General features: G+C 43.0%; 1 protein-coding gene across 1 annotated transcript; it reads left to right on the forward strand.

Annotated features, from left to right (window-relative positions):
* Positions 1-1,873: 1,873 nt before the first annotated feature.
* Positions 1,874-25,343, forward strand: nol4la (nucleolar protein 4-like a). The gene is made up of 11 exons (XM_008277909.1): positions 1,874-2,215; positions 11,869-12,024; positions 14,747-14,858; positions 17,762-17,871; positions 20,137-20,278; positions 21,005-21,297; positions 22,097-22,282; positions 22,802-22,990; positions 23,100-23,219; positions 23,365-23,554; positions 25,126-25,343. The coding sequence occupies exons 1-11, from the start codon at positions 1,874-1,876 to the stop codon at positions 25,341-25,343; spliced, it is 2,058 nt and encodes a 685-aa protein (XP_008276131.1).

Genomic DNA, 25,343 nt, shown 5'->3' on the forward strand with positions numbered 1-25,343 from the left:
AAGCACAAGTCCTCAACTTTAATAAATGTACTGGCACTATTGGTTTAATCAAGTAATCTGAGCACATGGGGGAGTCATCTGCTCCTCGCATGCATGTGAAAGAAGTTTCCAGTGACAACAAACTAGATGTTTGTGCCTAGAACCAAAATTATCCAAATAAAAGCGCGTGTTGGGATGTTGCCTCCCCCCGAGGGTTGGACGGGGAGCCCTGGAGCTCATCCTGCATGCAGGCCAGTCCTGGAAGAAGACACAACACGCGACCAAATGATGAAATGAAATGAAATAGCCTGCAAAGACCTCGGCCAGTCAGCACACACGCGTTCACACACGGAGAGACAGACACACGCATGAGGGCTCACGCAGTTTTTCTATCTCTGACGATCTGTTGACGGAGCGCTGAGCTGTTCGTCATGTGGTCGAGGTGGGGCTCTTCGGCCCAGCGCACCGTCGTCTGAGTCAGGATGGAGGGATGAGGACGGGGCATCCCACTCACCCTCTGCACGGCCGGAGACACTGCTGCGCTGCTGTCATGGCAACAGCAGCAGTCACCACCGCCAGCATGGGCCTGTAATGTACAGGCCAGGAGGAGTCACACACACACACACACACACACACACACACACACACACACACACACACACACACACACACACACACACACAATGAAAGCACGACACACGGGCAGAAAACTACACAGAGGAGACAAATACTGAGTCTAAATGTACTGGTTCCTCCTCAAACATCTGTACTTACCAAACCCAGGAGACTGAAACAACTCTGCGCGCCGTTTAAGCTTTGTGTAGATATGAAAAGTGACACTGTTCTTTGTTTGAAATGCAGTTTTTCTTCCCTTTTTCCTTGGGAATATGTTGTATTTTTGAGAAACTATTTCGCCTGAAGCTTTTTAAACTGATTTCTAAAGCATACAAACAATTCTTTCCACTATCTTTCATCCAAATTTACGTTTACGCAGAGGAGTTACACCATTATATTCGGCAATAGCATAAAAAATGCTCTTGCTTTTCAATAAATCACACCCTTGAGCCCATACATAAAGTGCTTCCTATTTAACATGAAATATTAGTGTTTTATCACATAAATTCTGCCTCCATCCTCTCCCTCCTCCGTGTCTCCAAATCGGACATTTTTTTCCCTCTGTGGCTGGACAACATATCACGCTACTTATTAATCTCAGCCTTTTGGTGCAAATGAAGCCAGTTACCAGTGTAATGCAGATTTCAGTGTGCTTTTTATGAGGTGGAAAACGCCGACAGTGCAAGCGCAAATCCCATTCAAACAGGTGTGAGGAGCAGAAACAGTCCCAGGTGGCGCATGTTGATCGGATACGTGGCCATATAGGAGCGCATTGTGAGCATCTTTGCGCTTTTTTTTTAAAGGGTTGAGCAACCCGCATCCGAAAATAGTGTTGGCTGTTAGAAAGTAGGTCGATAGGAACTGAGAGAGACGTTTGTTTCCACGCTTTTGTCTGTGTTCTTTGTTGTTTAGCGAGGACTGTGGGTTTTTTTTTTTTTTTTCATAGCCTACCCTTGTGTGGAGCGTTTTACGCACAGGTGGGAGATACCCGCTCAGCATAGGACAGCCCCCCTCTCTGCTCCTCAGCGGATGATGTGAGGAAGTGACATTTTTCACCGCTGCGGTTCGGGACAGCACTGCTGCTCTGCAAACAGGTGTGCTGCTGTCCGGGTCACTTTTACTGGGGAAACCACAAGGAGGTAGCGTCCTGAAACCTGAACCAAGTCGCCTGGACGCGGGACAGCGGGAGCCAGTGGAGGAAAAACCACCCCGTTCAAGTGTGCTCTTTATTAGCCTGGGCTGTTTGAACGGGTTCAGACAGAGAGAGAGAGGGGGAGCGATGGCAACGAAAAAGGCGTGCGTGGATGCGCCCAAACGGAGCCGGAGTCCGGTCGTGTTGGAGGCGGAGATGTTCAGTGAATTTCAGGATTGGTGTCTCCGGACTTATGGAGACTCCGGTAAAACAAAGACCGTCACCCGGCGAAAATATAACAAAATCATGCAGACACTGTTGCAGAACGACGAGTCGGACGGCGTTTATGTCGACAACAGCCACATCAACGCCAAATTCAAATTCTGGGTGAAGTCTAAAGGATTTCAGGTCGGAACCAACGTGTTGGGAGAACACAACAAGAAAGGAGCTCCAGGGAAACCCGTCCTATATGTCCCGGTCAAGTCAACGGTAAAGTGTGTGCGTGTGTGTGTTTATGTGTGTGTGCGACACGGAGAGAACGTGCGTGCTACTCGCGCACGAGGTGTCCCGTTGCCGCCTATAAGTTGTCATTATTTCAGGCTGCGCACCCGTCACACGAATAAAATGACAACTTGTACTGTTTTGTCGTCCCGGCTCGCCCTCATCTTTCCTCAGACGAAGCTTCACTTTGTCCACATCCCAACCAGAGCAGCCCTACTCTCATCCCTTGCTGCCATAGCAACGCCGGTGCCTCCTGGCAATCGCATTTGTAAAAGGTAGGCTATCATGCATAGCCATCTCGCCAGTGAGGTTGAAGTCCTGTCAGCGGCGCGCTGCCGGCTGCAAAGCAAGAGATAATTGACTATTGACAACATTTTGTTTGAACCGTGCCGTGCAGGTCTCGTGTAGCCCGGTATGGTGATGCTGTGCGCGCGCACGTGGATGCAGCGGCATGTTGGTGGGTCGGGTGGGCTGTGTCGAGGGGCTCCGGTGCTCCTGTTCAGGGACCACAGACTTTAAACGCCAACTTAACGTGTTATTTTCACCTTTGTGCTGCGGAGCTCCGCAGGTCTGATTGTCAACAATCCATCAAAGGACGCGCGCCCTCACTGTCCCATCTAAAACGAGAAATGTGTGCGCGTCTCGGTGAGACTGATTTGCTTCCTTTGAGAGAGCAAATATTGGCTTCTAAAATACTCAAATATCTGCCCTTTCGTGAAATATCACGATGTGCAGACAGTCTGAGTGTTTGCACCCCACTTTTCATTGTCCTGGGCAGGATGCAGATCGGCACTCGTTGCTCTGGCAACACCTGTGCAGTCCAGGATAGCCTGCCTCTGCCGCATTTTATTGTGTGCGCTCCGACATTAAGCTCTATAAGCCCGTTTAAGACTGTCTCCGCAGGAGCAAGATATTGAAATGAAATTGTACATAAATGGAGAAGGGTAGCTGTGCGTAATTGGTGACCACGTGAGGGGCTGTGGCGGAAACAAAAGGGTCTGCTCGGGACTGATAGCGACATACGCCCACATTTGGTGCTCAGACTTCACTTCTGCGTGTTTGTGGCGGATCTGTGGTGATGTTTTTATGGTAAAATGGAAGTCTGGGCACCATCCGTCCCGCTGCTGAGACTGCAGGTGTGTTTGCGGTTAAACAACGTCTTCTTCTTATTTTTATACCAAGAAGAACATGTGCGTGATGAAGTGTCAGCCAGTGCCCCGACAGCTCTCTTTGTGCGCACGCGGGCGAGTGCTCGTGCGCGCCCACGTGTATGCTTGGTGTTGGGGCCTGCTGTGCCAGCAAGGAGACAACCACCATTTTAAATAAGCGCCTTCAGGGATAATCTCCCCCCACCCGGCCTGCTGGGACAGAGTCTCTGTGGACCTCAAAGAGCAGAAACACAGTCTGTATTAACAAACCAGAGGAGATATTGGCCTCATCACACTCAATTCTTTGATTTTAGCTGGACAGATCTGATCCATCCACAGGTGTTTTACCTGTGTGAATGAACCATTTAGATGTAGGCCTTTACAAAACTCCTCTAATCTCTGCTCAATATTATGTTTCCCTCTGGGCAGGAGGGCAGGTGTGATCTGTCCCTGCAGGTGCAGATGGTGCCTGAAATGTGCTGCTGATTAGCTTTTGTCTGTGACTTTTGCCTTTTCTTGTTGATCGAAATTTATAAATGTCCACTTGTTCAGTCTGTTTATCCACAAACATTGCTCAGGTCGGCTTTTTGTTGATTTCTCTGTGAAGGCCATGTCTGAGGCCCAGCTAAACCAAAGGAGACTGAGAAAGGCAGAGTCCTAAAAAAGAAAAAGTAGCTTTTTGTTTACTGGAGAGGAGTGCAGGCTTTGTAGCTAATATCATAAGTCAGGGGGAAACCTCCCCCTGACTCAGCTCCACTTGGGAAATTTAAACAACAAACAAAACATCAGCCAACACAAGCTGCCTCCAGCCTAATGATGAGTCAGAAGCCACAAATCAACCAATTTATATGCATGTGACTGTATTAGAAAGCATGATTTTTGATTCAGCTTGTGCTGCTTTATAAATAGGCTGTCCGGGGCCAGTGGAAAAGCGACACACTCGTACAAACACGCACACACAATGGTCAGTAGCTGCTTGCAGGGCTGCAAGGCCGGGGGCGTGTCTGTGGAGCTGGAGCACTGGAAGCCCCGCTGCAGCTGCTCCCAGGGTGTGCCAAGTTTCTGTATGGGGGCAGGCATGGGGCTAAATGACGGGAGGCTGGGTGGGGGTAGGGATGGATGGTGGCTGATGTGCAGACAGAGAAGGTCTCTTCTATGTGTCAGTGAAGCGTACAAGGCGACTTCAGTGTGTGATGGGACAGAAAGGCAGGGCACAGTAGCACTGACTCAGTGTCGATGCCTCTTTTCAAGCCGGACAGGGGATTATTTTCTTTCAGTGTTTTCTGTTCGTCTCTGTCCTCCTGCTCGTGTTGTCTCGCCCTCTTTCTGCACAACTCAGAGCCTCGTCAGTGCTCGGAGAATCCAGCAGCCCTCAGTGTGGAGATGCAACCTCGTTTAGCTCTCATTATGTCCTGATTAGAGGACGCTACAGAGGAGGAGGGGAATAGGACCAGAAACAGGCACAGAGATGCACCACAGAATTGCACACAACGTGAGCACAAGCCTTTTTCCTGAGTGCAGCCAATTTCAAAAGAAACGCTTAAATGCCCTGCGCATTTCCTTTCGGCTGACACAAGCATTGTACTGAAAATTTTGAAACACTGCGAGCTGTTGCTTTTTGTTGCCATGCCAACTGAAATCTGTAAATATCTCTGTTCGTTTCTCACACAAGTAGGTTTTGGTGGACATGCTCTCATTTACAGACACGGAGAGACTTCACATGATGTTTCAAAGTGCCTGCACAAACTATGTCGCCAACATAAGCTCATGAAAATCTTTATTGGACCCTATTAGCAATTTATTGGGCCACAAAATGAAGAAATGACCTGAAGATGTAATGATTGACAGTCGATCAGCAGAAAATTGGCAACTGAAGCTGCAGGAAACAGTGAAAACTGTCCATCACAATTACTCAACATTCAAGTCTTCAGATGTCTTGTTTCATCCAACCAACGTCAGAAGCTGTTGATTGATGATCAAAATAGTTGCAAGTTATTGTCTGTTAATCAGCCAATCATCACCACTGGCAATGATTTAAATGATTGTTGTTTTTTTTTAACCAAAAATATCAATAATTTTCTGATTGTGGCTCCTCAGATGTGAGAATTTGTTATTTTTCAGTTAATAAATGACATTTAACTGAATATCTTTGAGTTGTGGACTGTTGCTCTGACAAAAGAAGCAATTTGAAGACACCACCTTGGGCCTTTGTCAGTGTTTTCTGACATTTCATTGACAAAATGTTCCTTCAATTAATGTTTGACACTGAAAACAAACAGTTGCAACCATAATGTGACAGGACCGGATGAAAGTAAACAGAACTGTCTCGAGAAGGATTTAATAAAGACATCATTTCACTAAATAAAGGTTTGTCTCGGGACGTCCCCTTCCTCGTGTAGAAATCACAAACTGCTATTCCTAATCTGTGTCTTGAAAAATGGGCCCTAAATGTTTGCGCCTCACCGTCAGATGGGAAGAGGAACATCATCATTATTATCTGATTAATTAGTCTGCATTTCCCCTGAGAGCCGGTCTTTTGTGGAGGGGCCACAGAGTCAAAAGAATACTGGCCCTATTATTCAGCAGCATTTGCATTATTACTATTTTTGCATAGTGAATCTCCAGTGCTTTTGTCCGGCGTTTTTTTTTTTTTTGTCTCTACCTCTCTAGCAGTGCTTATTAGGAGCAACACATGGACTCGCACTCGCGGGTTCAAATGGTGAAATGCTCACTAGCCCAAACCGAGGATCAGCGTTCTGATCTCAGTCATCCTCATCAGAGCAGCAAAGAATCCACCTGAGCGTCGGGTGGCGATTGACTTGTATTTCGGAGCCCTCAAAGGTGGAGATGTGTCTTTTTGAGGGCAGGGACTCTCTCTCTTCTTTGTTAAACGTGAGCCAAATAAAGATCCATAAAGACACAAGTTAATGTCAGCAAGTGTTCATTCGGTCATTTCAGACGTTGCTATGTTACTGTGACTTACTGTAAATGGGTGACGAAATCCATACTGCACGTATGTGGTGGTTTGTGCGCGGATGTGTGCTCGTACAAAGAGGGGGTCGCTGATCGCATGCTCTGTGTTTCCTCCCTTCAGCACCCTCTCTGTTGCCATGGAGAGACCGTTCTTTGCTTTCCCATAGGAGGAGAAATTAACACCATTTTTAACTGGCCCGGGGGCCTCCCCCCTGTGTGGGAGATAGTCTGAGTTGTGCTACACACACACACACACACACACACACACGCATACACACACACGGACACACACAGACTCTTTAAGACGGCAATAATCTTCCTACCACACCGCCACTGTCATTTTTAATACCTTTGCAAGGCCAACATTTAACGAAGTGGGACAGTATGATAATGGCAGGAAAATGGCGAAATGGACTCTGGGATGTGATGATGTATGTGCGAGTCATTTACATCCCATTTTGAGTCAGTGACTGGAACGTCAACAGTGCCAGTCTGCGGGGCCGGTGGGACCGTCTGTGTCTCCGGCTCGGTGGGATATAGGGGATGTCACACACTCTATCAAATAATGTTCATCATGGGAGCAGCACACTCACACACACACACACACACACACACACACACAGATGTGGATGTCGGACAGAGGGGTTGAGCTTGGTGCATCTAATGTGGATTTAATGACGGGGGTCTTTATGAATTAAAGTGGACGGGAGAGGCTGATAGTGAAAAGAAAATAGAGAGGGATGAGATTTATATGTATGTACACATATTCATATGTGAATATAAAAACTGGGGACACTGACTGTGGAGGTAATTGTCTCTTTTATCCCAGTTTACCTCCATGTAAACCTTTGTCCTGCACCGTCTTCCCCCACGACGCACACGCCGTCCCATTTACACCTCAATTAGCCAGTTGATAGATTTACAAAGGGGAGATGGGACTTTAAAAGATGACCTGTTGTCACATCTGCAGTGAGATAATCTGAGTCATGAGCACTGTTGACACAGCCATCTTTACTCCCCCCCACTATCGCACACAAACACACACACACACACACCTGAACACACAGCAGCGCTCCCACAACTTAAGCTACTTATTTTGTAGCCACCTCCTAAAAAAAAAAATCTATCTGCTGCTTGACTTTAAAAGTTAAGCTAAATTTCTGCATGTCACCGTGGTGCCAGAGCTCGTTTCTTGTGTGATGCATCTCCTCTCTGCTGCCTTTGTGACCCAGCTGCTTCCCGTGAACCTCCCCCCACCTCCTCGTCCTCCTCCTCCTGACCTGCCTGTGTGCAGGACTGCTCCTCTCTGCTACAATAAGTGTGTGTGTGTGTGTGTGTGTGTGCGACTGCCAGCGGGGGTGGGGGCAGCCAACTCAACCCCTCCAGTCTCCTAGCAACAGAGCGGTTTGGTGCGGGACAGGGGGAGGCGCAGGGGATGGGGGCTGGTTGTACAGTGACTGGGGAGAGCAAAGTCCTACGGGATTAGAAAAGATGGAGAGAGAAGCAGGAGAGCAGGAGAAGGAGGGCGAGTTTTGCAGGGTTTGTGGCGATTAGGGATGCTGACATGTCTCCTTTGCTCTTTAAAGCGGCGTGCTGCTGGAGAGACCAAATATCTACGGCGCTGCTCAACAGCTGTTCTCCTCCGAGATGCTCCGGCTACGAGCTCTGCCTGGTAGACATATACTGCGCTTAAACACACAGTCTGAAAGCGTGCCGCGTTCAGAGGTGACTGTTCAACTCCCTGGTAGCTTGTGTTTGGAAACTAAAACAGCTTATTGGTGCAGGAGGGCCCGAGAAGGCCTCCAGGTAGCAGGAGGTGCCATTTTAGCTGCATGTTCTTGTATGAGGAGAGCACAAAAGTACACTGTAAAAAAAAGAACGTTGTTAAAACATTTATAACTCCAATTTTTTGCACATTTTACTGGTTCTTGGTTTCCAAGTGGGATGATTTGCTGTTTTTCTTTGTTTGTATGACTGTAATCTGAGTATCTTTGTGTTTTGGACTGACAGCATTTGAAGACTTTATCTTTGGCTTTTCTTACACCTTATTTCCCAGGTATTAAAGAAGACTAGAGTTGCCAGAGCATTTATAACATTAGTCCTGGGTTCAGACTTTATCACCAGGTCTGACTGCACGTTGCTTTTGTGTGTCAGGCCACAGAAAACCCTCTCAACAGAGTGTCCAGAATCTGTGTTGAATATTTTTCTGTGGTAAAAAAGGAAAGTTAAAAAATAAAATGACAAATTCTCAGTAATTTTTTGGACAGTTTAGTCTTAATTAATGTTTTTCTTTCAAAAAAGCATTGACTTACATGTCAACTACGACAAAAAACACAATCAATTTTTTTGTTCAAATTGATTTTCATGACATTTTTACAGATATTTTATGGTAATTTTGTTCAGACTGGTATCAGAAAAAAGGGTGTTTTTCACCGAAATCCATTTTTTGCATTTGCCATTTCATTGGACAACATGCATTTTTGACAAATGACTCCCAGGATGGGCTAAATTCCATGAAATCATGTAACTCTGCAAACATTTCTATACTTAGGGGATCTTATGTTAAATTGCAATTTATTTTTTCTAATTTTATTACAAATTTTAATAAAATTGTTGTATTTTTCTGTTATTCTCAGCTTCCATTATATGCCAATCATTTAAAGGTGGATACTGTTGAATTGAAGCAGGCAAACATTGTTTTGTATTTCACATTCATTTTGTATTTCACATTCATTTTGTATTTCACATTCATTTTCATTTCAATAGCATATTTTTCAGTAGCTTTGTATTGCATTTGAAGTACATGCAGTAACTTTTTAACAGTTACACAGGTATTTTTGGTAACTTTACTACCATTTCTACACTAGTCTGACTCACTAAATGTAGACTGTGGGTTTAATCCAGTCCTTAGCTGCTCATTTCAGACGACTTTGTCCTCGCCTTCCTATCTGTTATTTATTTTAGTTTTTGCCACCTTTACTTCCATGTTCGACCTAGCATTATGAAAAGGTGTGACTTGGTCGCTGCAATGCATTTTTTTGCATTTGGTGTTTGTTTCATTTCATGCCATGTAATTGTGACAAATGACCACTCACCCTAACGTCATGTCATCGTCATGACACACAAAAAAACTGTAAAAGAAACGAAATTTGTTAAAAGTGGCCTGCTATTTAAATGCAATTCCATGATGTCACATAGTTTTTTTTTGTTTGTTTGTTTGTTTTTTTTACAGTGTAAAGCAGCAAAGATTTTGATGATAGTGATTTGTCAGGCACAATTTCCTGGTTTGAAGTTTTCAGAACTGATTATTTGCTCTTATTCATTTTTTGGGGGGCTTTGGACTGTTTGTCAGACAAAACAAGACAACCGAGGACACCTTGACCTTATTCTCATATTATATTTCCCAGTTAATAAAGACAATCATAGTTGCAAAAGCACTGACTACATTAGTTTAGACTTCGCCACCAGATCTGACCTTGATGGGTTGCAGAATAATGTCTCTTTTGTGGTTCAGGTTAGAGAAAACGCTTCCAGCAGAGTATCTTGAGTGCATATTGGATATTTTTCTGTCGTGAAAAATGAATGATGTTAACATTTTTAACTGTAATGTTTTTGAACAATTTGCTTTTACTTGACAGATTTTTCCTATTTTGTTGTGAGTGAAAGCCAAGTCACTCTGTGTGTTTCCATGATAATATGTCGTTTTCTTTTTAAACATTATTATTATTATTATTATTATTATTATTATTATTTTTTTTTTTTTTTTTTTTTTTTTTTTTTTTTTTTTTATTTTTAATTTTTTTTTTTTTTTTTTTTTACAGTGTAGAACAATTATTTTGTATTACTAGTCATTTGAAAGCACAATTTCCTGCTTGTAGGTTCTTAAATGGGATTGTTTGCTGTTTTTCTTGGTTTATATTTCTAGAAATATAATATTTTGGGGGTTTAAACTGTTTGTCAGACAAAACAAGAGAACTGAGGACATTATTTTGGCCTTTTCTCACATTTTATTCCCCAGTTAATCAAGACAATCATAGTTGCAAAAGCATTGACTACATTAGTTCAGAATTCATCACCAGGTCTGACACTGATGGATTGCAGAATAATGTCTCTTTTGTGGTTCAGGTTAGAGAAAACGCTCCCAGTAGAGTATCCAGTGTGCACGTTGGGTATTTTTCTGTGGTAGAATTCACTGGAGGATGCAGCGGTGATTTGGGTGCACTGCACACCCCACAGTTGTATGAGATTATCCAAATCCAGCGTGAATGGACCCGACACCATTGTCCCAGGCAGCAGCAGTCACAGCAGCAGCAGGAGCAGCAGCAGCTTCGGCGGTGGGGATGTGACCAGGGGAAAGCTGATGATACCTCCAAGTGCGATAGATTACAGCTGCGATGATGAGGCAGAGGATCGCCATTATTTCATTTATTATCATTACATTTAGCCCATGCTGACAGGGGAGAGTGGCTGGAGTGAGAGGGAGAGAGCGAGGGAGAGGGCCGGATTAAAACAAACCCGCTCTGTGAGCTGGTTTTAGTTGCCATGGCAACGATCATTACCTCGCACTTGGGAGAGCAGGAGGAAGGAGGGAGGAGGAGGAGGGGGGAAGAGGAGAGGAAAGATGGGACGGGAGGTATGGGATGGAGACAGGAGAGAGGACGCAGTTGGGGGAAAACAAGAAAATGAAATGTCAGATCCCAGGAACTGTGCAGAAATGTCAAGCAGGGGAGGGGCGCAAAGTGTGATTCCTCAATGCCAGGGGGACAACTTTTTGAACTCGGGACCCTCCTCTCACTCAAACAAGAAAAGATCACTCCCCAGCCAGAGCCCAATCTCCACAAAATGTCAGAGCCCGTCTCATATTTGCCTGGAAGAGGTGGACTTCATGGGGGAGGAAAAAGCTAATTGGATGCCCAAATCCATTTGTTCCATTTTATGCTTGCTGGTGCACTTTATGTTTAGAATATCAGCAGGTGCAGGAACATAATGATAAGATCTGGTGGAGAAATGCAAAGTGTTGACTGCAAAGAGTTATTTAGAGGAGGAGATGGAGGCAGAAAGGAGAGAGAAGCCCCATGTGGTGTTGCGGGTGGAGGCTGTTGTCCTGGCGATCCTACTTCCATGGCGTGTCACATGACCCTTTGCCCAGCACACCTGCCCGAGAGGAATCAGTGGCAGTTTCTATGGCGACAGGGTCAGCAGTACAGGAGGCAGGACTGCTGCCAGAGGTGGTGGTAGGAGGGACTGCTGGTCTCGTACAGTGTCGGTGGTGTTATTTTTAACCATAACCGAGATGAGGTGATGGTTGTCGACCCAGTCGAAACCTCTCCACCTAAAGGAGAAATCTAAACCCTGCAGGAGGTGGGTTGAAGGGAGAAAATCAGCCTGTCTGAGCTTTGTTTTAAGGCTGCTGAGGACTTTTGTGACTGTCTGCAAACACATGGCCGCACATGTTATCTCTGTCAGCCGGAGGCCATGCGGGCAATAAAATAAACTCCTCTGTCTGTTTGTGTGTTTCAGTGTTCAGACGGGAATTCAGCCCAAGACAACTCCTCCCTGAAGCGTGTAGCCGTCGTTGAAGACTTCTTCGACATCATCTATGCCATGCATGTGGAGATGGGTGCAGATCCTGGCAGAGCACCCAAACATGCAGGCCAGAAGAAGACCTACAAGGCGGTGAGTGAACACGACTAGGGACCTGCACTGTAAAAATTTACATCTTTAAAAAAAGGACAGCTTCCAAACAAAAACCATGAAATGAAAGTGCAAAAACAAGACATTTGCAACCTTTTTCAATACATACTCTGCACTGTTTAAAAAAAAAAATTATTAATTAAAAATTGTGAAAGTCTGGCATCTGTTACTGGCATTCTGTAAAGTAATAGTTAAAAACGTTTACAATTTTCCAATCCTTAATATACATATTGTTTTGTTTAAATAATGATGAATATCTGTAAAATATTTATATTTCATGTTGATTTAATTACAGTTTTAAAAAAAATGTAATATTTCAGCCTAACCTTTTAATAAAACAAATTACTGCTTGAAAAAATAGAGATTTTGTTGTTAAGATTATTTACAGTTTTGGCCTTTTTTCCCCCCTAGTTTACTTATAAATTATTAATATTTTTCTGTGATTTTAGTAGCTATTATAAGTAATTAACAAAATAGAAAATTTAAAAAATCTGAAAATCATTAAATGAAATACAGTTAAAAGAGTGACAGCAGGCTGTTGTAAAACTATATGATTGAGAGATAAACTCATGATATATATTTTTTAAACATTTAAGGAAAGCTGCACCATTCAGTCATTTTAGTGATCAAGAATTCTGAAGATTATTCCAGTTAGTTAGTTAGGTAAAAGCTTTTTGCTTCATTAAAAAAAAGGTAAATATACAAAAGAGAAAATAAGGTTATTTTATATGAACAAGTACTTGCTTTCCTTTACAGAAAGATACATTTTTTTGCTGCTTAAATTGCATACCCCCATCCCTTATCCCAGTTCTATAGAGAGCTCAGACAAACTACCAGCTGTCTTTGCAAAGTTAGAGGAGGTTGAGAAACATTTTCTGACAGGGAGAATGACAAGCTGCCAAAATATTCTCCCACAGACTGTATATCAAAGATGAAGGTCTGGAAATTGAAGCCAACTCTGAATTGTCCTGAGCCTGCATTCTTTCCAGCAGCCAGCAGGCGGTGACTCTTCTGGTTACAAAAAGAAGTCTATAAAGAAATAATCCTACTTCTATCTTGATTTATTATCTATATAAACATTTTCCAAATAGGTTTTTGGTCTCAGTTTCCAATTCCAACGCTCCGTCAATACAGCATAGTATTTATTTTGTAAATTATGGTGGAATTTTTAATAAAACAGATGTTAAACTGTGGAATGTTTTAGGGTGGGACTGCCTTGTGACTAACAGATTGCTAACACATCACCATGTGTAGTGTCCTCAGTCTTATTCACCCATATACCTACTTTCAAACAACAAAGATGGTGTCGGCCAAATTCCAAACTCGAGGCTTCAAAACAGTCGTTCACAGATGATGTCACTGGTTGCTGCGTTCAATAAACTGTGGTGTAAATCAGTTTATCTTCTTTGTGAGTTAGAAAATAGCTGGTGGGCCACAAGCTGAGTGTCAGTGGTATAGTTACTTTATATAGTGTCTATAGTTGGTGCATATGGAGATCTTTTCTTTCATCCATCCATTTGCTTTGTCCCACAGAGGCTTGCAGCATCAATCACCAGCCCACTGACCTTTTTTTTTATTTTATTGTAGTTTGAGAGAATGTGGTGGCTAAAGCAGACTGTATTAAAATAAGAAGATGCAGTACTTTATCAGTCTCAAACTTTGGAGCAACTGGTGACTTTGGCAGCGAGAGCCAAGATCAACCAAGATTTCTATTTCTTGTCTGTGAGAAGCAGTACTTGTTAGCTCTGGGAACATAATGTATAATTTTTTGCATCAGGAGTTACCAAGGGAACAACTGGTCACCTTTAACAGGAAAACGAGATATTTGTGGAACTCTAAGCACAACTCTTTATTTCATGCCACTTTATTAATGTTTCTAGAACAAAGGCAGTGTGTTAGTCTGCTTTGTTTGTTAGAGGTGCAGAGGCAGCGTTAGCGGGGCGGGGGGTCGGTACCCCTCCTCTCCTCCCACCCCACCAGGAATAAAAAAAAAAAAAGTCATAGAGCCAATTCCTCTTGCCCTGTAGAGAGGTCCTGTCACGTCTCATAGAGTGTACCCTTTTGAGGAGGCAGCATCACTGGGGCAGGGCATAATATGGAGCTGTCACTGTGGCCTTCTGGGAGGTGCACGCTCCTTTGGGTGGCCTTTCCCTCTCAGCTGCCTCAAGGGGCCGTGAGGGGTGGGGGGGCGGTGGGCAAAGGGGATGGTGGGCACCCCCACTGCCTCTCCATGGTCACGTGAAGGTCGGGTTTTACAGGGAAACGCCAGAGGGGGTGAGGAGGGGAGCGTGGCATGGCGGTGGAGACACACAGAGAAGGAAGGCTTAGCATGAGAGAGAGGTGTTGATACGAGTCGGATGCACCTGGGAGAGCAACAAGAGAAAGGAAATCTGGGAAAGATGAACACCACTTGTGTTTTTAAGGTATCAAAGCAGGAATATGTAGCAGGCTGCAGCTGGAATTAGGCCATCCAACAGCACCAGCGTTCGCCCAGAGGGAGGATTCCTCCTCATGCCATGTCGAGATAACACATAATCGCTGACCCCAAATTTTCACACATGCATGGTACAATAAAAACACCTGCACGCTGTTTGAGTTCAGCCACAGCCTGAGCCAGATCTGCTGCCATTTCTTTTCTTTCTTTCTTTCTTTCTTTTTTTTTTTTACCATAACCCAGCCTCCTCTGCTCACTCCCCCGACACAGATCGCAGAGACCTACGCCTTCCTACCCAGAGAGGCGGTGACTCGGTTCCTAATGAGCTGTGGAGAGTGTCAGAAGAGGATGCACATTAACCCCAGCACTGCGGAGTTCAAAGGTAACGGCACACATGTGACCCACGGACAGTCGTTCATTCTGCAGACATCATTAACTGATATGCTATTTTTAAGACCAACCTTTAAGTGAGTTGTTAATGCTCAGATTCTTTGACATACTGACACGGTTAAAGGGATTCTTGCTAAATTGCGAGAGATGGAATGAGACAATCAATCTTTTGCAACAGCGAGACATACCTGTTGTCATGGTATTCATGGGAATAATCACTGGTTTTATCATGTAACGTGGAACTGTTTGTGGTTTGGCGCCTGAATGACAGACACTCAAAGATCTCCATTGTCCCGTCAGACAATAAATATGAGCTGAGGTGATCTGCGGTGTTTGTACTTTGAAGAGTTTTTGAATCGAACCCTCATTAATAAAACATATGTGTATATCCATCATCGACATGATGTAACAAAGACTCAAGAGGACTGATTTTGTGGGATTGTGTGGAGCGTCTAAAATGATCACAGACTTCCTCTAGTGGCCGGTGTGCAGACTGCAGACAGCTGCCAGCCACACTCACTTCAGGTGTAACGCACAACAGAGGTTTAGATTTCAACCTCTTGCACAATGTTGAAGCAGTTCTGCGGTGCTCAAAGCATTTGTTGGTGTGATCAGCTCAGATCTTGATGTTCGGAAGGATTTAATAAAGTAGCTCACAAAATTAGCAAGAAGTTATTTTTTCATTGTGGATGATCTGTCCTGCAATCTGTGCCTAACGTTGTCACTTATTCTCAATGCCATTATTAAAAAAAAACAAAAAAACCTTAACATGTAGATATGATACAAATGTGTTTTTTTTTATTATTCAGTGTGATGTTAACTTTCTGATGATTATTATTATTATCTTCACATCTGCAATGTCCGCAGTAAAAAAAAAAGAAAAAAGAATGCACTTAGAATCACAGAAAAAGACCAACAGAACTTGCCTTGAAATCATCACATCTTTATGTTTTATTCAGCATCAAATTGATTCAGTAGTAGTCTTCTTGACATCTATCGGTAAACTGCAAACAGGAGCTGCCTGCTTCTGCATTAATGGTGTCATTCAAGGGCTGCAAGGTGGCTCGGTGGTTAGCACTAGAAGGTCGCCGGTTCGTGTCCCGGTGAGGACACCTGGGATTCTTTCTGCGTGGAGTTTGCATGTTCTCCCCGTGCAGCGTGGGTTTTCTCCGGGTTCTCCGGCTTCCTCCCACACAGTCCAAAAACATGCTGAGGTTAACTGGTGATTGTAAATTTTCCGTAGGTGTGAATGTGAGTGTGCTTGGTTGTCTGTCTCTAAGTGTAGCCCTGTGATAGACTGGCGACCTGTCCAGGGTGTCCCCTGCCTTCGCCCTAAGTCAGCTGGGATAGGCTCCAGCCCCCCCGCGACCCTAGTGAGGATTAAGCGGTGTATAGATAATGGATGGATGTATGCTGTCATTCAAAAGCATACGTTGAACGGAGAAACCGTTTTTATAGTCAAAGTGGGACCTGCATAAAAGTTTTTTTTCTGATATTTTTCTGATACGTTGTCCACGTCACTGCTTCACAAATATTTCTGAAATCACAGAATCTGATCTGTCTCAGGGTAAATAACAATTAAAACGTTATACATTTATGTGTAAATGCTATTATATGTTATTTCAAGTATATATTATTATAGATTTCGTGGTTTGTTTTAAAATAATGAAAGGCAATTTGAGATGTCTGCAGGGGTGGAAGAAGCATTCAGATTTTTTATTTGAGTAAAAATAGTGCACTAAAGTTATTCTTTTCCAAGTAAACAACCTGCATTCAGAATTTAAGTTTTTGTGGCAAAACATAGTGGAAGTATCAAAACTTAGCGGTGATAAATGTTTGCTACTTTATATAATATATAATCAGAAATTATTATATGTTTTATATTTGAAAGTAGCCAGTAAACCTAATATGTCTGCCATATAAATACAGTGAAGAAAGTTCTTACAATGTGTGTAAAAATGTTTAAAAAGTAAGAAAAACTGAATAAAATGTAAAAAAAAAAAACATATTAACGGTATATATAAGTATAAAATAAAGGTACAGATAAACCATAATGTTTAGAATATGCAAAAGTGGCATATTAGTTTAAAGCAGTGAAAAAAAGAACAGACTTTAGCTTAGTTTTAAAAATGTATAAATATAATGTAGCAGGAAATAGAAATGTTAAAGTACCTCAAAATTATGGTTACAGAAGGTCCAGTGCTGAGTAAACACACTCTCTAAAACGTAATTTAAGGGACCAGTTTTTATTTCTCTACATGGTTGCAAGATGAAAATTCTGACTGATTTAGATAAACCTTTTCAGTTTCAACATTTCTTTGATAGGTTTTGTTGACAGAATAATGCTGGTAGCTGCATCGACTTAATATTGTGTGTATTTAAACCCAAATTTCCGCATTAGTTGATTTAAAACTAAAGTCAGGTTGAGGTAGATGAATAGCATTGGCTTTATGAAATTATTTTTCCTCACCTCAGGTCAACATTTCAGGAAGTCCACTCTCTTACCGATTAAACACAGAAGTATTTCTAATTATGGTAATTAAGTAAATAACACTGAAAAAATCCTCTCAGATGACATGGAAATTCTAGTTGGAACCACTTAATTTTTGTAAGTAATCAACTTAAAAACTTGTGTTTATGCAACAAATTATTCAGCAAGTGGAAACTAAAAATACCTTTGACTGTAGTGGAAAAGACAATAAACTGAACTCAATGTAGTTTGTTGGTTGAATGTAATTTTATTAGAGGTTGACATAACCCAAAAAGATTGATGCATTTTTAAAAAAAAATTTTGAGCCAAAGTATTCTTTTTTAAGAGTGTACTCAGTTACTTTAATACACCTCATTGCTTCTATATTTATTATACTTGTTAAATTGCATGTTTTTCTTTATCAGAAAATGACAGACCGACCTCGCTGGTCCCGGACCTCATCGATTACAACATGCCTCTCACTGCCACCTACCTGAAACAAATGAAGCTGCAGTGCATGACCGCCACTGAGAGGGTGAGTACTCGTTTCTCCAAGTTTTTGAAGCGTGGACATCAATGCGAGCTGCTCTGCTCAATTACAAAATGTTAACATCTACTCATTTTCTGCAACTGTGCTTGTGCTGAGTGCACACGTCATGTGACGCTGTAGGGGGAATAAGGCGTCCCTCCTCCCAACTTTTAATTCATTATTTAAACACCAGAGTCTCCCTGTGCTCTGAGGAGGAGCCCTGTATAAAACCAGGATTAGTGTGTGCAGAGTGACGTCATGTGTGAGACCCCTCCCATGTGTAGCTGTGACAGAAACACTCAGGAACTGCTGCCACTAAAGTGCAGGGAGCGGTACTTGATGATGATAATGTAGACTTCACTTACGCATAATTAGGATTATCCGGAACAATGACCCAGACTGCGATTCGCGGGTGAGTACAAATTAACAAATGCTCAGACTGTTGGTCGCATCTGTGTGCAGACAGAGTATGAACAGGCCAATAATTTAATAATTAACCATCACTGAGGGCTGTTCCAGTGCTGTAGGAGACTTGTAGTAATTTGTTCCATATCTGTGCTGCACTGCTTTAAACAGCAGCTGGTTGAAAATGCAGCAGGTTTGCTCTGTTGACAAAAGCAGATCACGAGTAAAGTCGTGAGTGTGTATTTAGTCTGTTGCAGCTTCACTCCTCAGCTGCCGGCCTGCTGTTTGGCAAAACTTGGGTGATTGTTACAGTTCAGCGCTGACGTTCTTTCTGGCGAAGAAACAAATTGCAAACATGCGGTGAAATAATGCGTCTGATTTGTTTTCTATCCTCTATATCAAACAGTCTCACTGTTCTACACGTTATTAGGACTGTTTTGTTTGTGCACGGGCCTAGTTGTGCAAACAGATGCACAAAAACAAGGCTGCAACTGTTACTGTTGTTGTCTATTAATTGTTTAGTTGGTAAAATACAAGACATGTTTGAAAAATTTTCTGCAGCCCAGTTTTTTTTCTCTGTACACCCAAAATATAAATATAAAGAAAATAGTCACAAATAAGAAGCTTGAACAACAGAAAATTGGGATATTTTTTTTGCTTGAAATATTCATTCTAGGTACTATTTGTGATGCAGATGCTTATTCTAACTTGAGTTCTTTGCTTTACTCTTCTATGAGATGGACCTCAATTTTAAACGCAGGCCTTCCCACTCTATCAATTATATATTTTCCTGAAGTAGAGACATTAATGACGCTAGATTTCCAACTACTTAGAAGCGGTGTAATTAGAAACTCTCTCTCTCTCTCTGTCTCTTTAATGCTACATGGCTCACTTGGTACCTAATAGAGCTGTCACTGAGCATTTTGGTTCTCCACAAACCCCTTACAGAGGGACGGGAGCATATTCCCAGGGGTTTAGGCCTATTTGTGTGCTCGTGTGGGGGGAATGAGATGGATTTCTGCTCTGTTCCTGTCACACAGTCGTGGTTCTGCTTCACTCTGAGTGAGATGCCAGCTGACACATGACAGCGTGCATGCAGGTCATTTACGTTAGCATGAAGTAAGCCGGCCCGGGTCGCTCTGTGACGCTCAGTTTGGTCTCAAATGTAAATGCCATCCGTGTGGTTTAAAGCCAGAGCTCAGGACGGCCTTTGAGATTATTCAGCTCTCCTGTGCTAATCCTTTACCCTCGTGGTTTTCTCATGTTTGTGTTACGCTACAACAAGCATCTTCAGGGTCTCTACATAACAGAGTTAAAAATAGCAGTGCTCCAAGAAACGTATTAGTTAACAGAGAGGCTCCTACTTCTCCTCACTTCATCACATTGGTTGCATTATTGGTTAGTTTAAGCACCTATAAGACAACCTTGTTGATAAAATTTCAGTGTAAGCGATGGAAGACAAAGTCTACAACTGTCGTTCTGCAAAAGCAGAAGCAAATAGCAGATTCCATCATATTGTCCCTTTGCCATATCTCAGCAAAGAAGTGAGAAAATGTGAAGCTAAAAACAGTATAACTTTGGAAGTAACCCACTTTATTTGTCTAACTCATACTGCTGAAGCCTGGTGTTAGCCTCAGCTGAGCAGTGAATTTTAGCCCTCACTTTGAAATTTCTTTAGAAAGAGCTCTCTCTGTGGCTAAAGGAGCCGGTGCTCACATACCCAGTGTCAGCCTGTCCTTTAACAGCAAAAACTATGTGATTAAAGTCAGAAGTGTGAGGATCTTTCTCCAACCGTCCACTCGCTCTGCCCGCTCATTTTTCTTTCCCAGTCTCACAGCCTCTTTCTCTCATGCTGTCTCTCTTCAGGATGACAGTTCGGTGAGCAGCGAGGACATGAACAGCACCGAGCCCACATGGGTCGCAGCTGAGCAGCCTGCAGTGCCTGAGCCGAGTCCACCCAACGGAGAGAGGGTCAGCAACTCGACAGCCACCATTAAAGAGGAGGACGGTAAGACATCCCGAACCACGGCTGCACTTTCTACATGTTGTTTTTGTTTTGGCTTTATTTACATCTGGAATGTAAAGGTTCTCTCGTTAATCAGGAAGAGGATAGATCAGTGTTGTGCAGGAAACAGCTTGCCTCGTTCTTAGTGGACTAATCCAAATAAATCCACTCTTACAGGGGGTGGGACGCCACCACAGCCCCGATCCATTGTGCACCCCTCTCTCTCAGGGTGCAGGGCTTAAAGAAGTAGGACAAAGGCCGATATTAACCTTCGCCGATTAGCAACCACTGTAGAGAAGATTCAAAATGGGACTTGTCATTGAAAAAGGAGAATGAATATGTTCCAGTGAACATAGGTGTGACACATGTAGAAATCGTCACAGTGAAATCTGTAAAACAGGCTTACGAAGCTATAATTTGCACATAGCAAGAACTGAAGGCTCCCAGCCCCCATCAGTCCCTCCTCATCCTCATCTCTTTCTCTCTGAGCTGTAAAAAACTCCTAAGAATCCCTCATTCTACTCCAGCTTTTATTTATCCTGACAACTGACCCCAACACGCACTTTAACTATTTCAAAATGAAAACATGAGGCAGCGAGTCCCCTCCCCCTGTAGTAAGACACCCACTCAGACTGAAATCAGGCCTTTGGTAGTAAACAAGCCCACATTAATGGTAAAGATGACAAACATCCGCACAGCTCATCCCTGTGTCTGCCTCTCCTGTGCCAGATGATGACTCCTCAGAGAGCGGCAGTGCCAACGGGCTGCCGGCTCTGACCTCCCCGGAGGCGCTGGCTGTGGGTGGGAACCCCCCAGATGGTGGGGCCTCTTACGGGGAGGTGACAGAGAACGGCTTGAGCGCTCCTCTGGACTTCAGCACCACCTCATCCTCGTCCTCCTCAGAGGATCAGCAGCCGGTCAATCTGAGTGACAGACTGCTGCCTGCAGGGAGCTCACCACCAAACTCCTACCCTGCAGACCCCAACAGAAAGTACCCCATTAAAACAGAGTACGCCAACAAGGTAAGGACAAAAACCTGCTCATTATTATCTTTTAGTTATAGTATTAGTTAGGCTGAGTTATGTACTTTATAATACCAAAGAGTGTTACATACGTTAGATGAGTTAGGTTATTCTCTATAGTTAATAAAAGTGTCAGCTCTTGGCCTTAATATGTATTATAGCCAGGTAAAGTAATATTTTGTGTCATTTCTGTAAGGTTTTAATCCCTAATATGTGAATTACTTACATAAAATCACAGCATAAATAACACTGCAGTGTCTTAACTTCAATATTTAAACTTATGTTAATCTGTAACGCCAATCATAATCTTTTTTTAATGAAAAGCACTTTGGTGCAGTGGCTGTTGTTTTAAATGTGCTGTAAATAACAGTAGCTTGACTTGCTCTTTGTATTTAAGAAAAACAGCATGTGTTGCTATATCATTTCTGGTGTTTTTGTTTTTTTCTGGTAAAGAAACAAATTGCAAACGTTGTGAAATAATGCTTCAGATTTTTTTTCTGTCTTTTTAACCACACATTCTTGCCATTATGCACTTTATTGCGTTTGTACACAGGCCTAACTAGGTAAACAGAGGCTGCATTTGGCTGTTATTGTTATTATGTATTTGTTTAGAAGTGAACATACCTGAAGATTTTTTTTTTTAAATCACTGAAGCCCAAGTTTTTGCCATTATATACTCAAAGACAAGAAGTTTGATATGACATAAGACGAAGACAAACCAAAAATAATCAGAACTGTGAAGCCTGGACCCAGAAAAGCGAGAACTGATTATTATCTCATATATATTGTGTGTTTTTAGTCTCCTCCCTACAGCTCAGGAAGCTATGACTCTCTGAAAACTGAACTGAGCATGAGCGCAGAGGACTTGACCTCTGGTCGGGCACAGATAATTGATGACGATGATGACGATCACGATGACCACGATGACAGTGACAAGATCAATGATGCTGAGGGAATGGACCCTGAGAGACTTAAAGCCTTCAATGTAAGTAACCTGTCAAACTGTTGCAACAGAGTTAAATACACATACCGGTACCTGAATACAGGGCTGTTCATCAGCCTGCCAGTACAGTTGTTAAAGCATTTGTTTTACTATGTTGTGCAGGTTATATACTTGGAAATACCAAAGATTAACCAGAGAATAATTCTTCAATCTAAACTTATTCTGTCAAAACACTCACTGCAAACTGCAATTCTGGGTCTGAAAGAAGCAGCAGAGTTGCAAAAAAGCAAACACGAGCAGCAAACACAAGAAATATTGTCCTGCATCTGAGCAATGATTCTGTTTCCATCTCTCCTGTTTTTATCACCTCCCCCTCCCTCTTTATCCTCTCCTCCTCCACTCTACCTCTAATGCTCCCCCATCCTCCCCTGCCTTCCCTCTTCTCTCTTTTGTTTCCACTCTCACACCCCTCTCTCTCTCTCTTTCGCTACCCTGCACCCCCACTCCATTTTTCTGCTCTACATCCCCTCTCTCCCCTCCCCCTCCCTCTGTCTCTGTCAGATGTTTGTGCGTCTGTTTGTGGATGAGAATCTGGACCGCATGGTGCCCATCTCCAAACAGCCCAAGGAGAAGATCCAGGCCATCATCGAGTCCTGTAGCCGCCAGTTCCCAGAATTCCAGGAGCGCTCCCGCAAGCGCATCCGCACCTACCTCAAATCCTGTCGCCGCATGAAAAAAGGCGGTTTTGAGGTATAAAGTTCCTCCAGCTTAACTGTTTTCTGTGTAAATCCAGCAATCACTCATGAATCTCAAAACATTTACATTTATATTGTGAAAATGTCACTGACCCTGCTTGCAGATAAGACCAACGCCCCCTCACCTCACCTCTGCCATGGCTGAGAACATCCTTGCTGCCGCCTGCGAGAGCGAAACCCGAAATGCTGCCAAGAGGATGCGGCTCGATGTGTACCAAGCGACGGTAAATGTCTTGGCAGTTGGTGTTTGTGAATCTGCCCAGCGGGGATTTGGGAATGTGCTTGACTGGCTGTGCATCATTAACAACAAACTGCACAAAACAAACTGCAATATTCTGCCCAAAATTGAAAACACTTGATTTGTCGTAGGACGAGCCTGCCTCTGCTGACAAACCCAACTCGAGGGACCCGGCCTCTGTGGCCCCGTCAGGGTTCACCATCTCCAGCGCAGCTTTTGCCCAAGACCAGCTCTACACCAACGGAGGCCTCAACTACAACCTGCGGGGATATGGGACAGTCGGTAGCAACCAGCAGAACTCTGGTGCTGCACAAACCAATGGTGAGTCGCATTTATCGGTTCAGATCACTGAAGTAATGTGGTTAGAAAAAGATATTCAGAAAAAGAGATATATTAAACATGCAGCCCATGTACATATAGGTTCATCCAGTTTACAACAATACACATTTTCTTTTTACATATAGAGAAATATTTACTAACATTAGCTTTTATTTGTTCTGGTTTATCTTAGATTTTCTACTTTAGTGCAGTGGAAGTGACTGGAAATTATTTGGGGGTTCACAGCACAGAAAAGTTAAATTTAGGTCACAGGTTGCAAAATAATCTCAACTTAAAATGTTTTTAATTTTGCTTGCAGTGACACAGTACATTATGTAACAATGCAAACTTGTAGCTGACAGGAAATAAGACCTTTAGGGCATAAGAGGGGAAACATTTGGGATTCACACATTACTCTGCAGATATCCTCTAACTAAGCAGCAAACTCTAAAAATTGAAGCCAAGTGCCCAAATTTGCAGTTCCTTGAATGGCCACTTCATCAAAAAGTGACACAAGCCCTCTGTGTTAAATTGTCCAACTTTACAGCAGAAATAAACATATTTACAGCCTGGTACAAAAACAGTTCTGGTCTTTATAGCTAGTTTTCTTGCTCATGACAACTGTGCAGGAAGTGTACTTTTACACAACACTTCTGTTTAAATTGTTTTAGGACTTAAGTTGTACATAATTAAGGGTGTGTCCAGTTTGAGTGACACGTTGGTGCCAACATGGTCCAGGACTTTTGCATGGCTTGCCTCAGCTTCAGTTATGCTCTACCTTTTTGCTAATTTTTGGTTTAGCCGGAACTAATTATTACTCAACAATCCCTAAAAGAGAATGCTGAGACTGACAAGAAGACGCCCATCTTGTGATTAGAAGAAAATGACTATAGCTCCACCAAGAACTGCAAAGGAAGAGGCAGAATACTGTGGTATAACAAGAATTTCTAATGCATAAGTAAACATCTTATCGAGGTGCAACACAGTGGAAAACAGGCAAAACAGCTTTCCTATGTAACATTTTCCCACATTTTCTCACTAGTATGTATTGGTACGTACTGTATTAGTACATAAACTTTCACAGCAAATTTGTAGTAATTAAACTGTACATTAAGCATTATGTGTTTGAAATACAACAGCAACATCTTTTTAAAGAAACACTTTCTTTTTCATAATCCACAGAACATGCTGTCAGCAGTTTTCAGCGTACATTTTCATCGTTTCATTCATCCATTTCGATTGACGTTTCCTTTCATGCTTACATATTACGCTTTGAGGTCTCACATATTTTACTGTTTCTATTTACCTCCGCTGTTTTCAGTGCTTAAACAGCCACTTCAATTACGTCAGCAGTTTCTGCATTTCAGCCGTTTTAAATGTTTTCACAGCAGCAGCATAACAGAAAGTTTATCTTTTCATAACACCTTCCAATTATATTTGTGTCTAATATTTTTGGGGCCCCAACACCAAACTGTCTGCATGGCAACACATCATATAGATTACTACGTATGAGATTTTCCAGGCGGTCCACTGTTGTTTGTGTTCCTTAAATCGTCCTGTGGTTGCATCCACAGGTCCCACAGATCTGAGCATGAAATCAGTTGGCCCCAACTCCACCTCCTCCAGCTCCAACAGTCATGGTCAGGGAGGCGGCGGCGGCGGAGCTTCGGCCCAGCTCAGCCCTCCAGAGGTGACGGCGGTGAGGCAGCTCATCGCAGGGTACCGGGAGTCCGCAGCCTTCCTGCTCCGCTCAGCAGACGAGCTGGAAAACCTGATCCTGCAGCAGAACTGA

This window comes from Stegastes partitus, unplaced genomic scaffold (assembly GCF_000690725.1).
Source record: "Stegastes partitus isolate 25-593 unplaced genomic scaffold, Stegastes_partitus-1.0.2 Scaffold4, whole genome shotgun sequence".
NCBI classification, from domain to species: domain Eukaryota; kingdom Metazoa; phylum Chordata; class Actinopteri; family Pomacentridae; genus Stegastes; species Stegastes partitus.

What these genes read in the sequence shown, in the direction of transcription:
- nol4la (XM_008277909.1), top strand. Translation starts at nt 1,874, where the DNA reads ATGGCAACGAAAAAGGCGTGCGTGGATGCGCCCAAACGGAGCCGGAGT. An exon ending in ATGTCCCGGTCAAGTCAACG is followed by an intron (nt 2,216 to 11,868) that starts GTAAAGTGTGTG and finishes TGTGTGTTTCAG; the next exon opens with TGTTCAGACGGGAATTCAGC. An exon ending in CACCATTAAAGAGGAGGACG is followed by an intron (nt 20,279 to 21,004) that starts GTAAGACATCCC and finishes CTCCTGTGCCAG; the next exon opens with ATGATGACTCCTCAGAGAGC.